The sequence below is a fragment of the Bolinopsis microptera genome, chromosome 2 (genome assembly GCF_026151205.1).
Source record: "Bolinopsis microptera isolate Bmic1 chromosome 2, MBARI_Bmic_1.0, whole genome shotgun sequence".
Classification (NCBI taxonomy): domain Eukaryota; kingdom Metazoa; phylum Ctenophora; class Tentaculata; order Lobata; family Bolinopsidae; genus Bolinopsis; species Bolinopsis microptera.
Genome location: NC_087073.1, coordinates 3,165,473 through 3,181,623, shown reverse-complemented (window position 1 = coordinate 3,181,623; position 16,151 = coordinate 3,165,473). Strand labels below are relative to the sequence as shown.

Genomic DNA, 16,151 nt, shown 5'->3' with positions numbered 1-16,151 from the left:
AGCCAGTTACAATGATAGGAAGTTGAAGTGGTGAATGTCAAAACCTTTGGGCAACATGTTTATAAGCTTTCGCAAGAAAAAGAAGAAGAGTGTAGCTGAGGTAGCTCCCCCTCCCACTCTTAACAGTGCTGACCGTCCTCCTCCATACCCAGGTTACATTTCAGAAACTTCTGTGAATCCATGCGCAATATTTGCACTCGATAATAGGGTGTTCTCGCTGTACAGACCTTTACATTTCAGTACTGTTATATATATCTTAAAGAAGGGTAAAGAAGTGTAGCCTTCTTTTAGATATATAACATTTGTGGTGCAAGTGTCACTTCATTATATGTATAATAGACCTGCTGTCATAATATATGAACTTCCTCTTATTAACAGATGTCAATTTCAGCAAGAGTTGGATTGGATGGACAACACACCTCCCCAAATGATTTAGACGAGGCTAGTTCAGCCGGGAGCAGCATGATAAGTCTCAATCCTGCTGATATAACTAACTCTCCCAAATTAAGAGCTGTAAAACTCTCCCGTAATCAAGATGGTACGTTCTTTAAAGTGTCCCATCCTGGTCAATACGAAAAGTGATGCAGTTAACTATGATTACTCAGTAACAGAACATTTATAATTATATCAATTGATCACCCGAAGATTGGCATCACAATTGAACTTGATTACAATTAACATTCATTTAAACTCATTTAAATTTGTATAATACTATGGTTACCAAAACGTTTTTATTTAATTTCTAATTCTTCGCTAATTTAAGGTGTGCTATAAAAATCAAGAAATGTGGAGCCTGATAACACATACCATAAGTAAAATTTATTTCTTAAACTCAATCTCACACAAATAACTTATTTTCAGGAAAGTTTGGTATTAGTTTACTAAGAGGTGGTGACAAGCATTTTGTGGAGGGCCCCGGCTTGTACCCCCAAGATCGACTTATTGAGGTCAACGGGGAAAATGTGGAGGGTGCAACAAATGATAGGATCTACGAGCTGTTCGAGGTAAGTGACCGTCAGTATTATGATCAAGTTTCATCTGTTATTCTGTTCTAACTAATAGTATTTCGACACTTTTTTTACATTCTTCATGTAACAGTGTTGACAGTATTTGAAAAGTTATGTATCTAAAATGAAGGCTTTACAAGCTTCAGCATATTTTATTTATAGCATTGTTCTCTTCACATCTAGTACAAATAATGTGGTTTCTCATTCACTTTCTCTTCATAGTGCAAAATGTCAACAGTATAAACGATTATTACGTAATATATAGATTATAGAGTTCTAGTTCCGAAATTGATCAGTTAGTTTGTAGGACTTATTCCCGGAAAAATTTCGATTTTCTTAGAGTTATGGGAGTTCGAAGTTGTACAATAGTGAGTTGCTTCTACCCACTAAAATTGAAATAATATACAGCAATACACACAGCTACTATCACGTGACTATAATTTCAGCTGGGAGGATCGGAGTTGACACTAGTGGTACAAGGTCTCCCAGAGATGGCTGAAATCAACTCGCGGATCACGCCGGAGCAGCGCGACTCCATCATGTCCAACAGCACCATGTCTCTCTCTTCAGTCAGTAGCTTTAGGGTTTGTGAATGATGTGACAAGTGAAGCATCTTTTGTTTTTACCACCGCTTTGGAATGTAATCACGTGCCTACTACATAGCTACGGCTGATGTATACTTATATAGTGGTATAGTATTGTTTGATAGGCTGTCACGTTCCAGCATGCTAGCTTGATGATACATTTCTCATTGCCTTGTAGGGCGTTGCGTGCATTTCATGCCTTGTTTTTAGGAAAGCTGATTACTTTGTGCTAAAATGGAGTCGAATAGCTTGTAATTTAATATATCAGAATTACAAAGTTAACTGTAGCGTTGCTGGAACTGAAAACCTTTCTATATTTTAAGTTATTAACGTCTAGACAAACTATGTAAGTGATCCGTCAAATTGCTTGTTTTTAGCTCGTAACAAATACTACATCTCATGGAACATAATATTAGTTACAATATTGTACATAGTGTTAAATAGAAGAAACACTGCGTTTTTATACAGCACAAAAAACACGCAGTAAGAAAGAATTAGTTACAGATCACTATTATCAAGTGTTTAGTATGAGAATTGTATTACAATACAATAGTATGAGAAGGTAACACTGTCACGTCACCAGAGCGAGATGCAGGAGGAACCATGGCAACATTCCAGAAGAGTGTGGTATGTGCACGCTGACGGTATCCAAGCCGGCACCATCCTCCCCTCCACTGCAGTAACCAACACCTCCAGCAGTACTGTGCTGCTCAGACTGGATAATGGTCAGAGGATGATCGAGGTTGACGAATACGATACTGAACCGGTCAGTGCACACTATTTGTTGGAATGTGGTGACGGTGATTTTATCTGTTTGGAATATTTCTCGTTACGGCGAGCAGTGATCGACCGAGGGCAGGATTTGCGACCGAGGTCGAGGAAGGCATATTGTAATTTAACCGAGGCCGAGGAGAACCGAGGTTTTATTTTTTCAACCGAGGCTGAGGACTCGGACTCTGTCGATCACTGACGGCGAGACACAAGCTTTAATGTTGGGTTCATCAGTTGGTGGTCATTCCAACACACGTCCTAATCTTTCAGGCGAACCCTCCGAAATATGACAGAGCAGAGAACCTAGCCTCTCTACTCCACTTAAACGAGAGTTGTGTTCTTCACACCCTACGGCAGAGGTTTGGGAGCAACCTCATCCACACCCAAGCAGCCAACATCCTTCTGCTCGTCAACCCTTCCAGGAAACTCAGTGTCTACAATACAAAGGTAAAGTCACTTTATTGCATGTCGAGACTGTCACGTGTACATCTGTTTTTGTCAAGGTAAAATTGGTTGAGTTGTCAAATGTACGGGCCCGTTAACTTTGTGTCGTGCTTGTTGAGGCTTATATAGATACTTTACTAGGGAGTAAGAAGCCCTTTATAAAAAGGGCTGCTTACTCTTCAGTTTATGCATCTATTAGTATTATAAATATCAGATCGTCAAAGTCGATCGAAGTCTTCAACTGATAAACGCTAAACAGAGTAAACACAATGTAATAAGATAAATCTAGCGACATTTCAAATTGGAACACTGTCTATACTGGAGCATATTATTTGAAATATTATCTTATTGTGTCCCCACCGTGCAACCTTACACCTTCATCTGCACAGCTGATTAATCTGCTGTTTTTCATGAGTGTGGCAAAAATGTTATTAGCTTATACTAATATGTAATATAATATATTACGCCGTAGTAACTCCGATTACACCATCTGAAATTATGTAACAAACTAAAGAAAATCTGAACGTGTTGATGTAATAGTGCTGTGTGAGATAACAAACTAACTAACTGACTGGCTATAAGCACACATAGTTCTGCTTACACGCCCGGTATTTCAACTCCTTGAAAGAGAAGTTTGTGTAATCACTAATTATTAAGCTCCCCAATTTGTGCAAGGCTACACATGCTCAGTTGAAACTGTAAGGCAAACCGCATACAACTTGGTGCTAATGTAATTGTTAGTGTGTGTGTGTACGCTGTTTATTTGTAAAAACGGAACCTTACTGACCGCGGTATAATTCAATATAGTAGTCCAATAGCTAAATATTAAAACAGAGAGAAGGTGAACGCTTTTGATCAAGCGATTGGTTCAAAGCTCCTAATTAAACGACCGAACGCCTTCATAAAATTACTATTATAACTCATACTGGATTACTGGTCACTACGTGAAGTTCGTGTACTTTGCACGTGTTATTGTACTTTGCACGTGTTATTGCCCTTCTCTCTCATCCGCCTTTTATCTGATAATAAGAAGCGTATTGCTAACTTTCAACACCTTCCCGCCCTATTTTTAGACCCTTAGAAATTAGAATCTATAATAATTCTCTCCAAAACTTCTGTCTCAGGATTTAACTCCTGTTTATACAACACGTGCCAACCATTTTACAGGTTCATCCTGACACGTGTCAAAACAAACTCTAAATCTAATCACCTCCCCACTAGTATTAATACCCTCCTCTGCAGGTGATGTCAATGTTCCGGAACATGCACTACAACAAGATGCCGCCCCACCTCTACAAGACGGCTAAACAGGCCCACCTCAAGATGTTGGCTACCCACACTGAGCAGAGTATCGTGTTGTGTGGCCCCACTGGTAGCGGCAAATCCACCGCCCTTCACTACATCGTCCACTATTACGCTCAGGTAGGAGAGCCTTCACTACATCGTCCACTATTACGCTCAGGTAGGAGAGCCTTCACTACATCGTCCACTATTACGCTCAGGTAGGAGAGCCTTCACTACATCGTCCACTATTACGCTCAGGTAGGAGAGCCTTCACTACATCGTCCACTATTACGCTCAGGTAGGAGAGCCTTCACTACATCGTCCACTATTACGCTCAGGTAGGAGAGCCTTCACTACATCGTCCACTATTACGCTCAGGTAGGAGAGCCTTCACTACATCGTCCACTATTACGCTCAGGTAGGAGAGCCTTCACTACATCGTCCACTATTACGCTCAGGTAGGAGAGCCTTCACTACATCGTCCACTATTACGCTCAGGTAGGAGAGCCTTCACTACATCGTCCACTATTACGCTCAGGTAGGAGAGCCTTCACTACATCGTCCACTATTACGCTCAGGTAGGAGAGCCTTCACTACATCGTCCACTATTACGCTCAGGTAGGAGAGCCTTCACTACATCGTCCACTATTACGCTCAGGTAGGAGAGCCTTCACTACATCGTCCACTATTACGCTCAGGTAGGAGAGCCTTCACTACATCGTCCACTATTACGCTCAGGTAGGAGAGCCTTCACTACATCGTCCACTATTACGCTCAGGTAGGAGAGCCTTCACTACATCGTCCACTATTACGCTCAGGTAGGAGAGCCTTCACTACATCGTCCACTATTACGCTCAGGTAGGAGAGCCTTCACTACATCGTCCACTATTACGCTCAGGTAGGAGAGCCTTCACTACATCGTCCACTATTACGCTCAGGTAGGAGAGCCTTCACTACATCGTCCACTATTACGCTCAGGTAGGAGAGCCTTCTTTTTATTTGTGAAGTGTACTGTGAAGTGTACTGTAAACATAGTACTATAACAAATCACCTCCATATCAGAGAACTCTGTGAAGGGCACACTGTTGTTTGTTCTACTGTTTGTACGGTTTCTTCTCTTATTAGTGCTGCTGATAATAATATAACATCCCTAATCTCCTCTCAGGTTCACTGTAACCCAAAAGGCGGGTTACCCTCGGAGAAGTTCACAGCAGCCCTGGCGCTCCTGGACTCCTTTGGTTGTTGTCTGAGCGAGAGTAACACACATAGTACCCGCTTTACCAGTCTTATAACTCTCAACTTTACCGCTCAGGGCACTCTGACGGGCGCACAAACTTACGTGAGTTACCATGGTTACCGTGAGTACTTTGTGTGGTTAGGGATTTGGCGCTGCACACTTTGTTTGCGTCCGGTAGTTGTGTGCGAAACAGGGTGTTAATTATAGTAGGGTAGTAAGCTGCGTTCTACCAGAATAGCTCTATGAAACTTTACCGTACAGAAGTGACTACTGTGCAGTGTGCGTATATTTTACCTTACAGAAGTAATCAGTGAGTATTAAAAATGTTCAGGGGGGGGGGGGGGGGGAGGGGGTAATCAGTAAATATTACAAATGTTGGGGGGGGGTAATCAGTGAGTATTACAAATGTTGGGGGGGGGGGAGGGGGTAATCAGTGAGTATTACAAATGTTGGGGGGAGGGGGTAATCAGTGAGTATTACAAATGTTGGGGGGGGAGGGGGTAATCAGTGAGTATTACAAATGTTGGGGGGGGGGGGGGTAATCAGTCAGCATTACAAATGTTGGGAGGGGGGGGGGGGGAGGGGGTAATCAGTGAGTATTACAAATGTTGGGGGGGGAGGGGGTAATCAGTGAGTATTACAAATGTTGGGGGGGGGGGGGGGGGGTAATCAGTGAGCATTACAAATGTTGGGAGGGGGGGGGAGGTGGTAATCAGTGAGCATTACTAATGTTGGGGGGTAATCAGTGAGCATTACAAATGTTTGGGGGGGGGGGAGGGGGTAATCAGTGAGTATTACAAATGTTGGGGGGGGGGGGGGGAGGGGGTAATCAGTGAGTATTACAAATGTTGGGGGGGGTAATCAGTGAGCATTACAAATGTTGGGAGGGGAGGGGAGGGGGTAATCAGTGAGTATTACAAATGTTGGGAGGGGGGGAGGGGGTAATCAGTGAGTATTACAAATGTTGGGGGGGGGGGTAATCAGTGAGCATTACAAATGTTGGGAGGGGGGGGGGAGGGGGTAATCAGTGAGCATTACTAATGTTGGGGGGTAATCAGTGAGCATTACAAATGTTTGGGGGGGGGGGTAATCAGTGAGTATTACAAATGTTGGGGGGGGGGGTAATCAGTGAGTATTACAAATGTTGGGGGGGGGGGTAATCAGTGAGCATTACAAATGTTGGGAGGGGGGGGAGGGGGTAATCAGTGAGTATTACAAATGTTGGGAGGGGGGGAGGGGGTAATCAGTGAGTATTACAAATGTTGGGGGGGGGGGGGGGGGGTAATCAGTGAGCATTACAAATGTTGGGAGGGGGGGGGAGGGGGTAATCAGTGAGCATTACAAATGTTTGGGGGGGGGGGGGGAGTAATCAGTGAGTATTACAAATGTTGGGAGGGGGGGGGGGCGGGGGTAATCAGTGAGCATTACAAATGTTTGGGGGGGGGGGGGGTAATCAGTCAGCATTACAAATGTTGGATCATTGTTATCGGTTACGTGACACAACCCAATAATGCTGATTGACCGACCTATAATAATAATAACATGTGCCCGAGTCCTGGTAATGTAGGTTCTCTCTGGCAGGTCTCTCAGTGTACCCCCCAATCCTCCTACACGCTGTTATTATTACAACACGGTCTTGTGGGGTTTCCCCGGTACTGATGTTCTGTATATATTTGGCAATATACAAGGGGGAGGGGGAGGGCATTTGATATATCCTGTAGAGGCGTATCTGGATGAACATATGCCTCGTTTGAGGCCACATTTCATACCTTAAAACTCAAAACTGAGAGAAATCCTGTTCCAAAAAGTTTGATATGATCATCAGCTACACTCACAAGAATTTTTGAAGCGATATCTGATGACCTGGCCGAGTGGTAAAATGTACAACTTTGGTTGTAGGCAAAAATCCCAATTTTTCTTTTTTTACCTTGTTCGGTCTGTAACTTGGTCATTTATTGTTCGATTATATAATACTTTAAAGGGTTGTCTTGTACGGAGTGTAAGTAATGTTCAGTAAAAAAATCAGCCAAAAAACTTTTGAAATAGCTGAACTATCGGTATTACAGTGGTAGACTTCTCCAAATTTTAAAAATTTTCGAAAAAGAAAAATATTTTTTTTCTCGATGAGGGAATATTTTTAGAAAATTTTGAAGGTGTGCAATCTTATTCTTTTTGTCTATTTAACCATAATTTAAAATAAAATCGATGTTCGGAGCAAAAACGTTTTTGGTGTATCTCCCCTTAAAGAGGGCTTGGCAGAGTAAACATTTAAATATTTGATGCGTTTCACTCCGACACTTGGTGTTCGTGACCCCTCAAACGGGTATAACAGGATAAAGCTGCAGCTACAGCACACCAGCAATGAGTGGAGACTTTTAGCGTAATTACCATAATTTGATGAGAACAGAACCTGTGATAATAGGACAGTGTAAACACTGAGCTGATATGTGTGTGGGTGTATCCTCTTACGCTCTGAGAACTTACACTGAACATTACAATCAAATCTCCGGAGCGAGATATCTTCGTGATATCCTCCCTCCGGAGCTGTGAGTCTCTTACAGTTTAGGAGGTTCTAGTTGCGTGCTAGAACGGGAGTTATTTTAGGTACTGTATACTGTATTTTGTTGTTAAACATATCGGCTCGAATGAAAGCTGAACAAATTAAAAAGTGCAGTTGAAATTGCATTATCATCTCGCGTGCCCGTAGTCGAACGTAAAATCTAATACCAAGAGTCACGTACTGAAGTTTTCAACTATACCTGCTAACTAAACTAACTGTTTACTAGAGCTTTTCTTTGAAAAACTGTCAATATCTTTTAAAGTTTAGCTGTCTGCGACCAGCACTGAGCTAATCCCGCGGCTGGCTGTTCTAGAACATCAGTGTTACTATAAGGATACAATCAGTATTCGGGATACTTATAAAGTAATAAAGTATGACGTGCATCACGTCGTATGAGTTGACGTTTTTGGCATTAGTCCAATCTTTCAATGAAAGGACCGTGTATGTGTATTATATCGCAAAGCCGTATATATATATCAGAAATATGTGTCGAATATTTAGATGAAATAAAAAAGCAGCTCACGTCAGAGTTTATGTAAATCACGCACATGTCAAACCTATAATGATGAATTGTAACCCTCTCCTCTCTTCAGACGTGCCTACTGGACAGGTTCAGAGTAGTGAACTGTGGTGAGGGTGAGTTAGGGTACCACATATTCTACCAGATGATTGAGGGCAGTGACGATAGCTTGCGGAGGGAACTCCAGCTCGGATCCAGAGCTACGGAGAACAACGATTTTCTTCCTCCTCTAATTGAGGTGAGACACTTACTGTCAACTGTGAGGTGAGACACTTACTGTCAACTGTACCGAATGGCAGTCAAGTTCAGTCGCTGAAAGTGACGTTTTTTGAAAACTGACTTTGTGTTCTTGTTCTATAATTTCTTTTGGTTCCGGTACCTCATTTTAATTGAAACTTCTTCACCTGTCTCAAGAGACAAACAAGTGTAATATTATTCTTTAACAGTCAACTTTAAAATTTGAATGTGACCAATTCTAGATTTAGGATCTGTTGATCCTAATTAAATTTAGGCTATTTGTAAATTCCGACATACTGAGTAGTACTAATAAACAAAGTAGGAATCCTATTCCGTTCCAATTAACGAACGCACTTTTCCTGCCTCTCTGCGACACTGCGGCATCGGAACGTTGAAATTAGCACGTTACACAGATTAAAAGAGTTCTCTGGTCACGGAATATCTGACTTATCAGACAAATAAAATATGTGGAATAGAATAGAACAATAGAAAAGATTAAGATGTACACAGTTATTGGGATCTAATGAATAATTAATGAACAATGAACATTATATACAAGTTAAAATGTTTAAGCACTGAATTATAATGTTGAGAAATATAATGTTGAGAAATTTATTTTTTTTCTGTTCCTTGCGTGATCAGTGTTCAAGCTTGGTGTTCCTTGCGTGATCGTTGTTCCAGCTTGGTGTTCCTTGCGTGATCAGTGTTCCAGCTTGGTGTTCCTTGCGTGATCAGTGTTCCAGCTTGGTGTTCCTTGCGTGATCAGTGTTCCAGCTTGGTGTTCCTTGCGTGATCAGTGTTCCAGCTTGGTGTTCCTTGCGTGATCAGTGTTCCAGCTTGGTGTTCCTTGCGTGATCAGTGTTCCAGCTTGGTGTTCCTTGCGTGATCAGTGTTCCAGCTTGGTGTTCCTTGCGTGATCAGTGTTCCAGCTTGGTGTTCCTTGCGTGATCAGTGTTCCAGCTTGGTGTTCCTTGCGTGATCAGTGTTCCAGCTTGGTGTTCCTTGCGTGATCAGTGTTCCAGCTTGGTGTTCAGTATTCTGTGTAGGCGAATAGAACGTTTAACTAGCCTAGTCACCTGTACTCTAGCATTCCGATAACAGTTGAAACATTGCAGAGTGTTGGGGGTCTCTCTTTAACTGTGAGACTGTTAGGTCATTCACGGGATGTGCTCAAATTGTTGATTCGTTGATGTTAGAACTATTTTGATAGACAAATTTTAACCCTTACGTATAATTTTCATGGTGACAAACTTCTCAAATCGGCTCTTCAACACAATTGACAAATAATTATAATTAATCTGAATTATATATTATAATCTATGATCTACTTTACATAACTACTTTATATAAGTAGTTTACAAATATACGAGTATTACACTACTTTATATATAAGTAGTTTACCCGAATATTACACTCAGCACGGCCAAAGAAAACAAGCGGCTGAAAACTACGCTAAAACGCTGGAGGCGTTTAAATTCCTGGGAGGTGTGAGCATTCCAGAGGTGAAGGGGCTGCTGACCCTGTTATCCGCCATCATACATTTGGGAAAAACTGGAGCTGTTGCTCGTGAGTATTTGCCGGAAATAATTGGAATGTTTTGTTAAAATGTTCATTTCATTTGGTGAGAGGTAATTGTGCGAGTTCATTCAGCAAAAAACAAACGATGTCAAATGTCAATCATTCGGGACTGTCCAATATCTCCATTTATATGCAAGTGTTTTGGATTTGATTTTCCTATCTTTATGCTGAGATGGTTGGTTATATAGAATTTATCCCAATCAGACGCTAACGGGATGGGAGCCAGATTCGCGAACCCTACCGCTGCTCAGATCGCTGCTAACGTACTCGGCATTAAATACGAGGCTCTGGAACGACAGGTTTGTGTTGTGTACTTCTATTATCAGGAAATATTACTACTTTGTTAAGTGGATGTAAGAAAATATACCTTGTTACCAGTACTAGTCCATGAAAATGATCATTTGCATCCGAACGTAAGATTGAATTGTAGTCAGTAGGATTTTTAAAAGTTTTAAATCGCCAACCTTTCTTCAAAATTTGGAGTCCACCAAAAAAACACAAATCTGGCTACTATTTGGGTAGTTTGGGACAAAGGTAAGACACAGTCCAACAGCTCCAACAGTGATATAGAATTGTGATATCATGCGTAAAGACACAATACACAGCGCGTTGGTATTTCACAATGATATGAGCAGGGGTGACAACATTACAAGTCATTCATTCATGTAAATGCTTTGTCCTCCTCTAGGGTGTGGCGACCTTGCAAAAAGAAGGTGCTGGGGATTGCAGAGTAGTAGGTCATAACGAGTGAAGAAACGACTCCAATTGTGTCCCTGCATTATGGACATTGTGACGGTTCTCCAAATAGCAAGACAGTTCTCCAAATAGCAAGTCCCAGTAAATACGTGTACCTACCTAGATAAGATCAGATTGATAGAATGAGGTGACACTTGTTACCCTGCTGGTTCTTCATTAGATCATATCTCTTAATCGGGAGGACGATCACTGAGAGACTGATACCAATATACCGTGTGTATGTATCAAGTCAGTGTCCCACCCTTCCTACTTGTATCAAGTTGTAGAAGATCACATTCCTATAAATTTGCGCTTTTGGGCTAAGTATGACTACGTCACACATTCCTTACATTGAACACTGAAGTGATACTCACGGTGATAAAGTGCACGTCCATGACGTTGGGTAACGTCCAATATTAAGGCCACAGGGGGGGGTCCGAGGTCGATTTTGAGATTTTGAGATATGTTGTAGAGCTCGATCTAAATTTTCAAATGCTTTTGTCCTTACCGAAAACAAAGTTTCCTATTTGAAGATATCGCGCGTTGAATTTTGAGGTTTACCTGTAATTCTATTGTAAATGAAAACTTTAAATGAAATCGTGTTCAAAATCTATCTTCTTTTTCAGTTTATGACTTAGAACCTTGTAACTTGGCAACAATGTTCTTCAAGGTATTTTGAGTTTTTGTTATGTAACGATTTATGATATCTTGCTCCAAAGCTGAGATATGAGGTTAACCATGAGTGCGGGTTACAAAATTTAAAATGGTTAACCTCATAAAAAGAGTTAGGAGCAAAATTACAACAATCGTTACATAACAAACTTTTAAATTTATGTCAGGAACATAAGTTCCAAATTTGAGGTGAAATGGATAAAAACTCTAGGAGAAGATAGATTTTGAAGTCAAAAATTCGAGGTTTTCAGGAGAGGCAAAAAACTGTTTTTTATGTTATGTGATTTTTGAGAATTTTGCCTTTATTTGTATATTTTTCAAAGTTTAACTGCTGAAATAACACAAAAACAATAAAAACAAAGCTTATCGTAGTTTTCAGTTGTAATGGCATCAATATTTCTGCCCTCCATTATCGATTTATCAAAAAAATGAGGTTAAATGAGAATTGGTTAACCTCATTTATAAAAAAAAGTAAAATAGCTACAGACAAATGAGTGGTGGCAAAGTATCCACCACAAAAATATATATTGATTCAAAGCATAATGTTTTTTTTGCATTTTTTGAGGCCTCGACCCCCCCTGTGGCCTTAATACTGTGTGATATAGTACTCAGAATAACCATTAATTAGCATTGTTTGGGGTTGGCCAATGACTGACTCCCTTGTTAAAGGTGGACATGTAAATGCTATGTGGTGATGATATTTGTAGGTCTTGTAGCCAATTGTGTGTACCAAGACGGGGGGATCAGGTACTAAGTTCTGTACGTGATTCTAGTACCCAAATATTGTGGGACCTGAGCGTCTGAGACATTGGAACTAAGTTAGATTTGGAGTTCTTCATATGCTTGAAGGAAGTGTTACTACCGAACCACTAGAGGAGTAACTGACATGTTGCTGAATTAAGTTAACTAGTTAATAATCTAATAAAATATGAGTTCATTCTATAAATCCGCCGATAAAGAATGTAATATCTATGTAAAATATTTGTGCAGGAATTTTCTGAAATGTTGAGGAGAATTTATTCAATATATTCTTCAATAAGCTGTTGGTATAAAACAATAAAAATTCCTGAGCACTTTGCTTTATGTTTGATTACCGTCATGTGTGATATATTGTACGTGCATATGCACGTTCCTACATTCGTGCACGCTTTCATGAATGAATCGAATTACATGCTTATTTGAGGTCCTACACTAGACTTACACAAGGCCTGTATCACACAAATTCGATATACGGGTAGCCTTGTAAGTCATTTAAAAGTCACGGACGATTAATGGTAAAATCAGTGATAGATATTTCTGGATACTACCAGCATTATCAATATAAAGAGCTCTGATCGATAGAACTGTTACACACTACACATCACTATTATACCTGTTACAGAGCATCATTGATGGATTTACTGGACGAATACATTACTGTTTTGCTCTTGCAACACGATATAATGTTGATATGAAATTAATGGAGTATCTCATCAGATTGTAACATTAGCCACTTCAACGTTAACACGCTACATGGTGGCTACCAAATACACATTACTACATAACATTACTGTTACTGTGTCACAATAAGAATATATACACTGCACGGCGTGACATGTCAGCTGTAGATGTTACTGGCGTTATTCTGTAAACAGGAAAGGTGTGACAGTTCCCGAAAGATGTATTATGGAAGCAGAATCCAGGAATACAGCTGCTGGGTTCACTTTGAGCAGTCAGACCCCGGGTAAATCACCTCTGTCTGGTGAGAAATTAGCGGGTAGTTTGGAATTAGCGGGTAGTTTGGAATTAGCGGGTAGTTTGCCCGTGATTTTCTCAAATTCCACCAATAAATCAGCGCCCAGCGGGACTCTTTTACATTTTACTTCCCAGTTCCCACCTTTTTCAATACAGATCCAGCAAAATCAAAGAGACATTTCTTAGAAATCAAATCAGTGTAAGCAGTATCTAACATACATTGTACAGCAGTGTGTACACCCAATTATGTCAATAACATGCAATTAGACCACTGAAGGTCACTGTCGTGCAGGACGTCTCTTTTAACTCAATCACACATCACAATGTGTGATTGTGTGACCCACATCACAATGTGTGATTGTGTGACCCGCATCACAATGTCTGATTGTGTGACCCACATCACAATGTGTGATTGTTCGACCCACATCACAATGTCTGATTGTGTGACCAACATGCACATCACAATGTCTGATTGTTTGACCCACAGCACAATGTCTGATTGTGTGACCCACATCACAATGTGTGATTGTGTGACCCGCATCACAATGTCTGATGGTGTGACCCACATCACAATGTGTGATTGCGTGACCCGCATCACAATTTCTGATGGTGTGACCCACATCACAATGTGTGATTGTGTGACCCGCATCACAATGTGTGATTGTGTGACCCGCATCACAATGTCTGATTGTGTGACCCACATCACAATGTCTGATTGAGTGACCCACATCACAATGTCTGATTGTGTGACACACATCACAATGTCTGATTGTGTGACACACATCACAATGTCTGATTGAGTGACCCACATCACAATGTCTGATTGTGTGACCCGCATCACAATGTCTGACTGAGTGACCCGCATCACAATGTCTGATTGTGTGACACACATCACAATGTCTGATTGTGTGACCCAAATCACAATGTGTGATTGTGTGACCCGCATCACAATGTCTGATGGTGTGACCCACATCACAATGTGTGATTGCGTGACCCGCATCACAATTTCTGATGGTGTGACCCACATCACAATGTGTGATTGTTTGACCCACATCACAATGTCTGATTCTGTAACACACATCACAATGTCTGATTGTGTGACACACATCACAATGTCTGATTAAGTGACCCACATCACAATGTCTGATTGAGTGACCCACATCACAATGTCTGATTGAGTGACCCGCATCACAATGTCTGATTAAGTGACCCACATCACAATGTCTGATTGAGTGACCCACATCACAATGTCTGATGGTGTGGCCCGCATCACAATGTCTGATGGTGTGGCCCGCATCACAATGTCTGATTGTGTGACCCGCATCACAATGTCTGATTGAGTGACCCACATCACAATGTCTGATTAAGTGACCCACATCACTATGTCTGATTAAGTGACCCACATCACAATGTCTGATTGAGTGACCCACATCACAATGTCTGATGGTGTGGCCCGCATCACAATGTCTGATGGTGTGGCCCGCATCACAATGTCTGATTGTGTGACCCGCATCACAATGTCTGATTGAGTGACCCACATCACAATGTCTGATTAAGTGACCCACATCACAATGTCTGATTGTGTGACACACTGCTACTCTTAAGACGAGCTAGTTTCCAGAGTCTGCTAAACTGTGACTTTAGACTTTTATTGTCTAGCTGATTAATTCCTATGGGAAAGCATGAAAATTGAAAAAGTTTGATGATAACTTAAAACGTAATTGGTAGTGATGATCAACATATTAAATCCTGTCTCTGTTTGCATTATGAGATCAGTGCACAGTGGGGCTCGCGTAAAGGGCATGCTGACATTTGGTTTTTTTTCCCTTTTATGCCTCTGGCCACATCTTGGTGGTGTCAATTTGGATTAAATCGTCAATTATGACTTATTTCAGTGAAATTGGACAACTTTCACTACTTTTTTGGGCAAAAAATCAATTTTTTCGAAAATTTGGCACTTTCTGTCACACAAAAAGCATCTTTTTTGACTAGCAGTTTTAAGATTTCATCGAATTTTAAGCGGTTTCTGTCCCATTTTTCTGCTTTTTCGTATGGAAATGGTCATCAATCATGCTGATGTGATTGCTTAAGGGTATTTCAGAAAGGAGAACCATAAAAACTATGCAATATGACAAAAACATAAGAAAAATCCTATGAAATCAGAGTTGCCCCTGGATTTTCCGAGCTCAAATTGCCAGATTTTGGCTATTTTTGGCTCATATGCACTATTTTTCCATCCAAATATTGCTTATTCCAATTGAACTTTGCTGGTATTAGCATAAAATATCGAAGTGTGCACCAAAAAGCTATGAAATAAATGAAAAAATCAGTTTTTAATCTATCAGTTTTCATTTTTCGCGCTATTTTGACGCGATTTTTCACCTCAGGCTCGTACCAAAAATGGGTCATAATTTTTTTTCCGAAGCGTTCCGAAGCCAAATCTTCTGGGTTCTGCTAGAAAAATTATGGGAAAACATAGAAAACATAATGAAACCCGGGCCATATGGGGCCATTTATAACTTTACCACCCATTTGTGGTCAGCGAATGAAATTTTAAGGCCTATTTTTGAAAAATATTCTAATTTTAGCTACCAAAAATCCAAAATTGACCGAAATCATGGTTTTTTCTTCTTAAACAGTACTAAGAATGCTTATATCCATGTTCAATCAATCAAAAGTTGAAAAACATTGAAAACAAAAGGAACCTCAGCCTGACTCAAAAATGGCAGTGAAATTGAGTTTCTGGGCATGTGCAGGCAGGTTATTTTCAGGCGCGCTTTTCAAATGG

The 16,151-nt window shown here is 40.7% G+C and overlaps 1 protein-coding gene across 3 annotated transcripts in view; it reads left to right on the top strand.

The window, feature by feature from the left end:
- Positions 1 to 16,151, top strand: part of LOC134811616 (unconventional myosin-XVIIIa-like) — a 39,854-nt gene continuing 23,703 nt past the window's right edge. The window contains exons 1-11 of one of the 3 annotated variants that reach the window (XM_063818593.1): positions 1 to 152; positions 392 to 538; positions 862 to 1,004; positions 1,454 to 1,576; positions 2,175 to 2,357; positions 2,633 to 2,809; positions 4,049 to 4,228; positions 5,256 to 5,429; positions 8,481 to 8,645; positions 10,063 to 10,210; positions 10,427 to 10,521. In XM_063818593.1, coding sequence (XP_063674663.1) covers positions 35 to 152; positions 392 to 538; positions 862 to 1,004; positions 1,454 to 1,576; positions 2,175 to 2,357; positions 2,633 to 2,809; positions 4,049 to 4,228; positions 5,256 to 5,429; positions 8,481 to 8,645; positions 10,063 to 10,210; positions 10,427 to 10,521 — 1,653 coding nt within the window. In that variant the 5' untranslated portion in view covers positions 1 to 34. Of the gene's footprint in view, positions 153 to 391; positions 539 to 861; positions 1,005 to 1,453; positions 1,592 to 2,174; positions 2,358 to 2,632; positions 2,810 to 4,048; positions 4,229 to 5,255; positions 5,430 to 8,480; positions 8,646 to 10,062; positions 10,211 to 10,426; positions 10,522 to 16,151 lie in introns of all 3 variants that reach the window. The other 2 variants (XM_063818592.1, XM_063818594.1) reach the window with 2 other exon arrangements.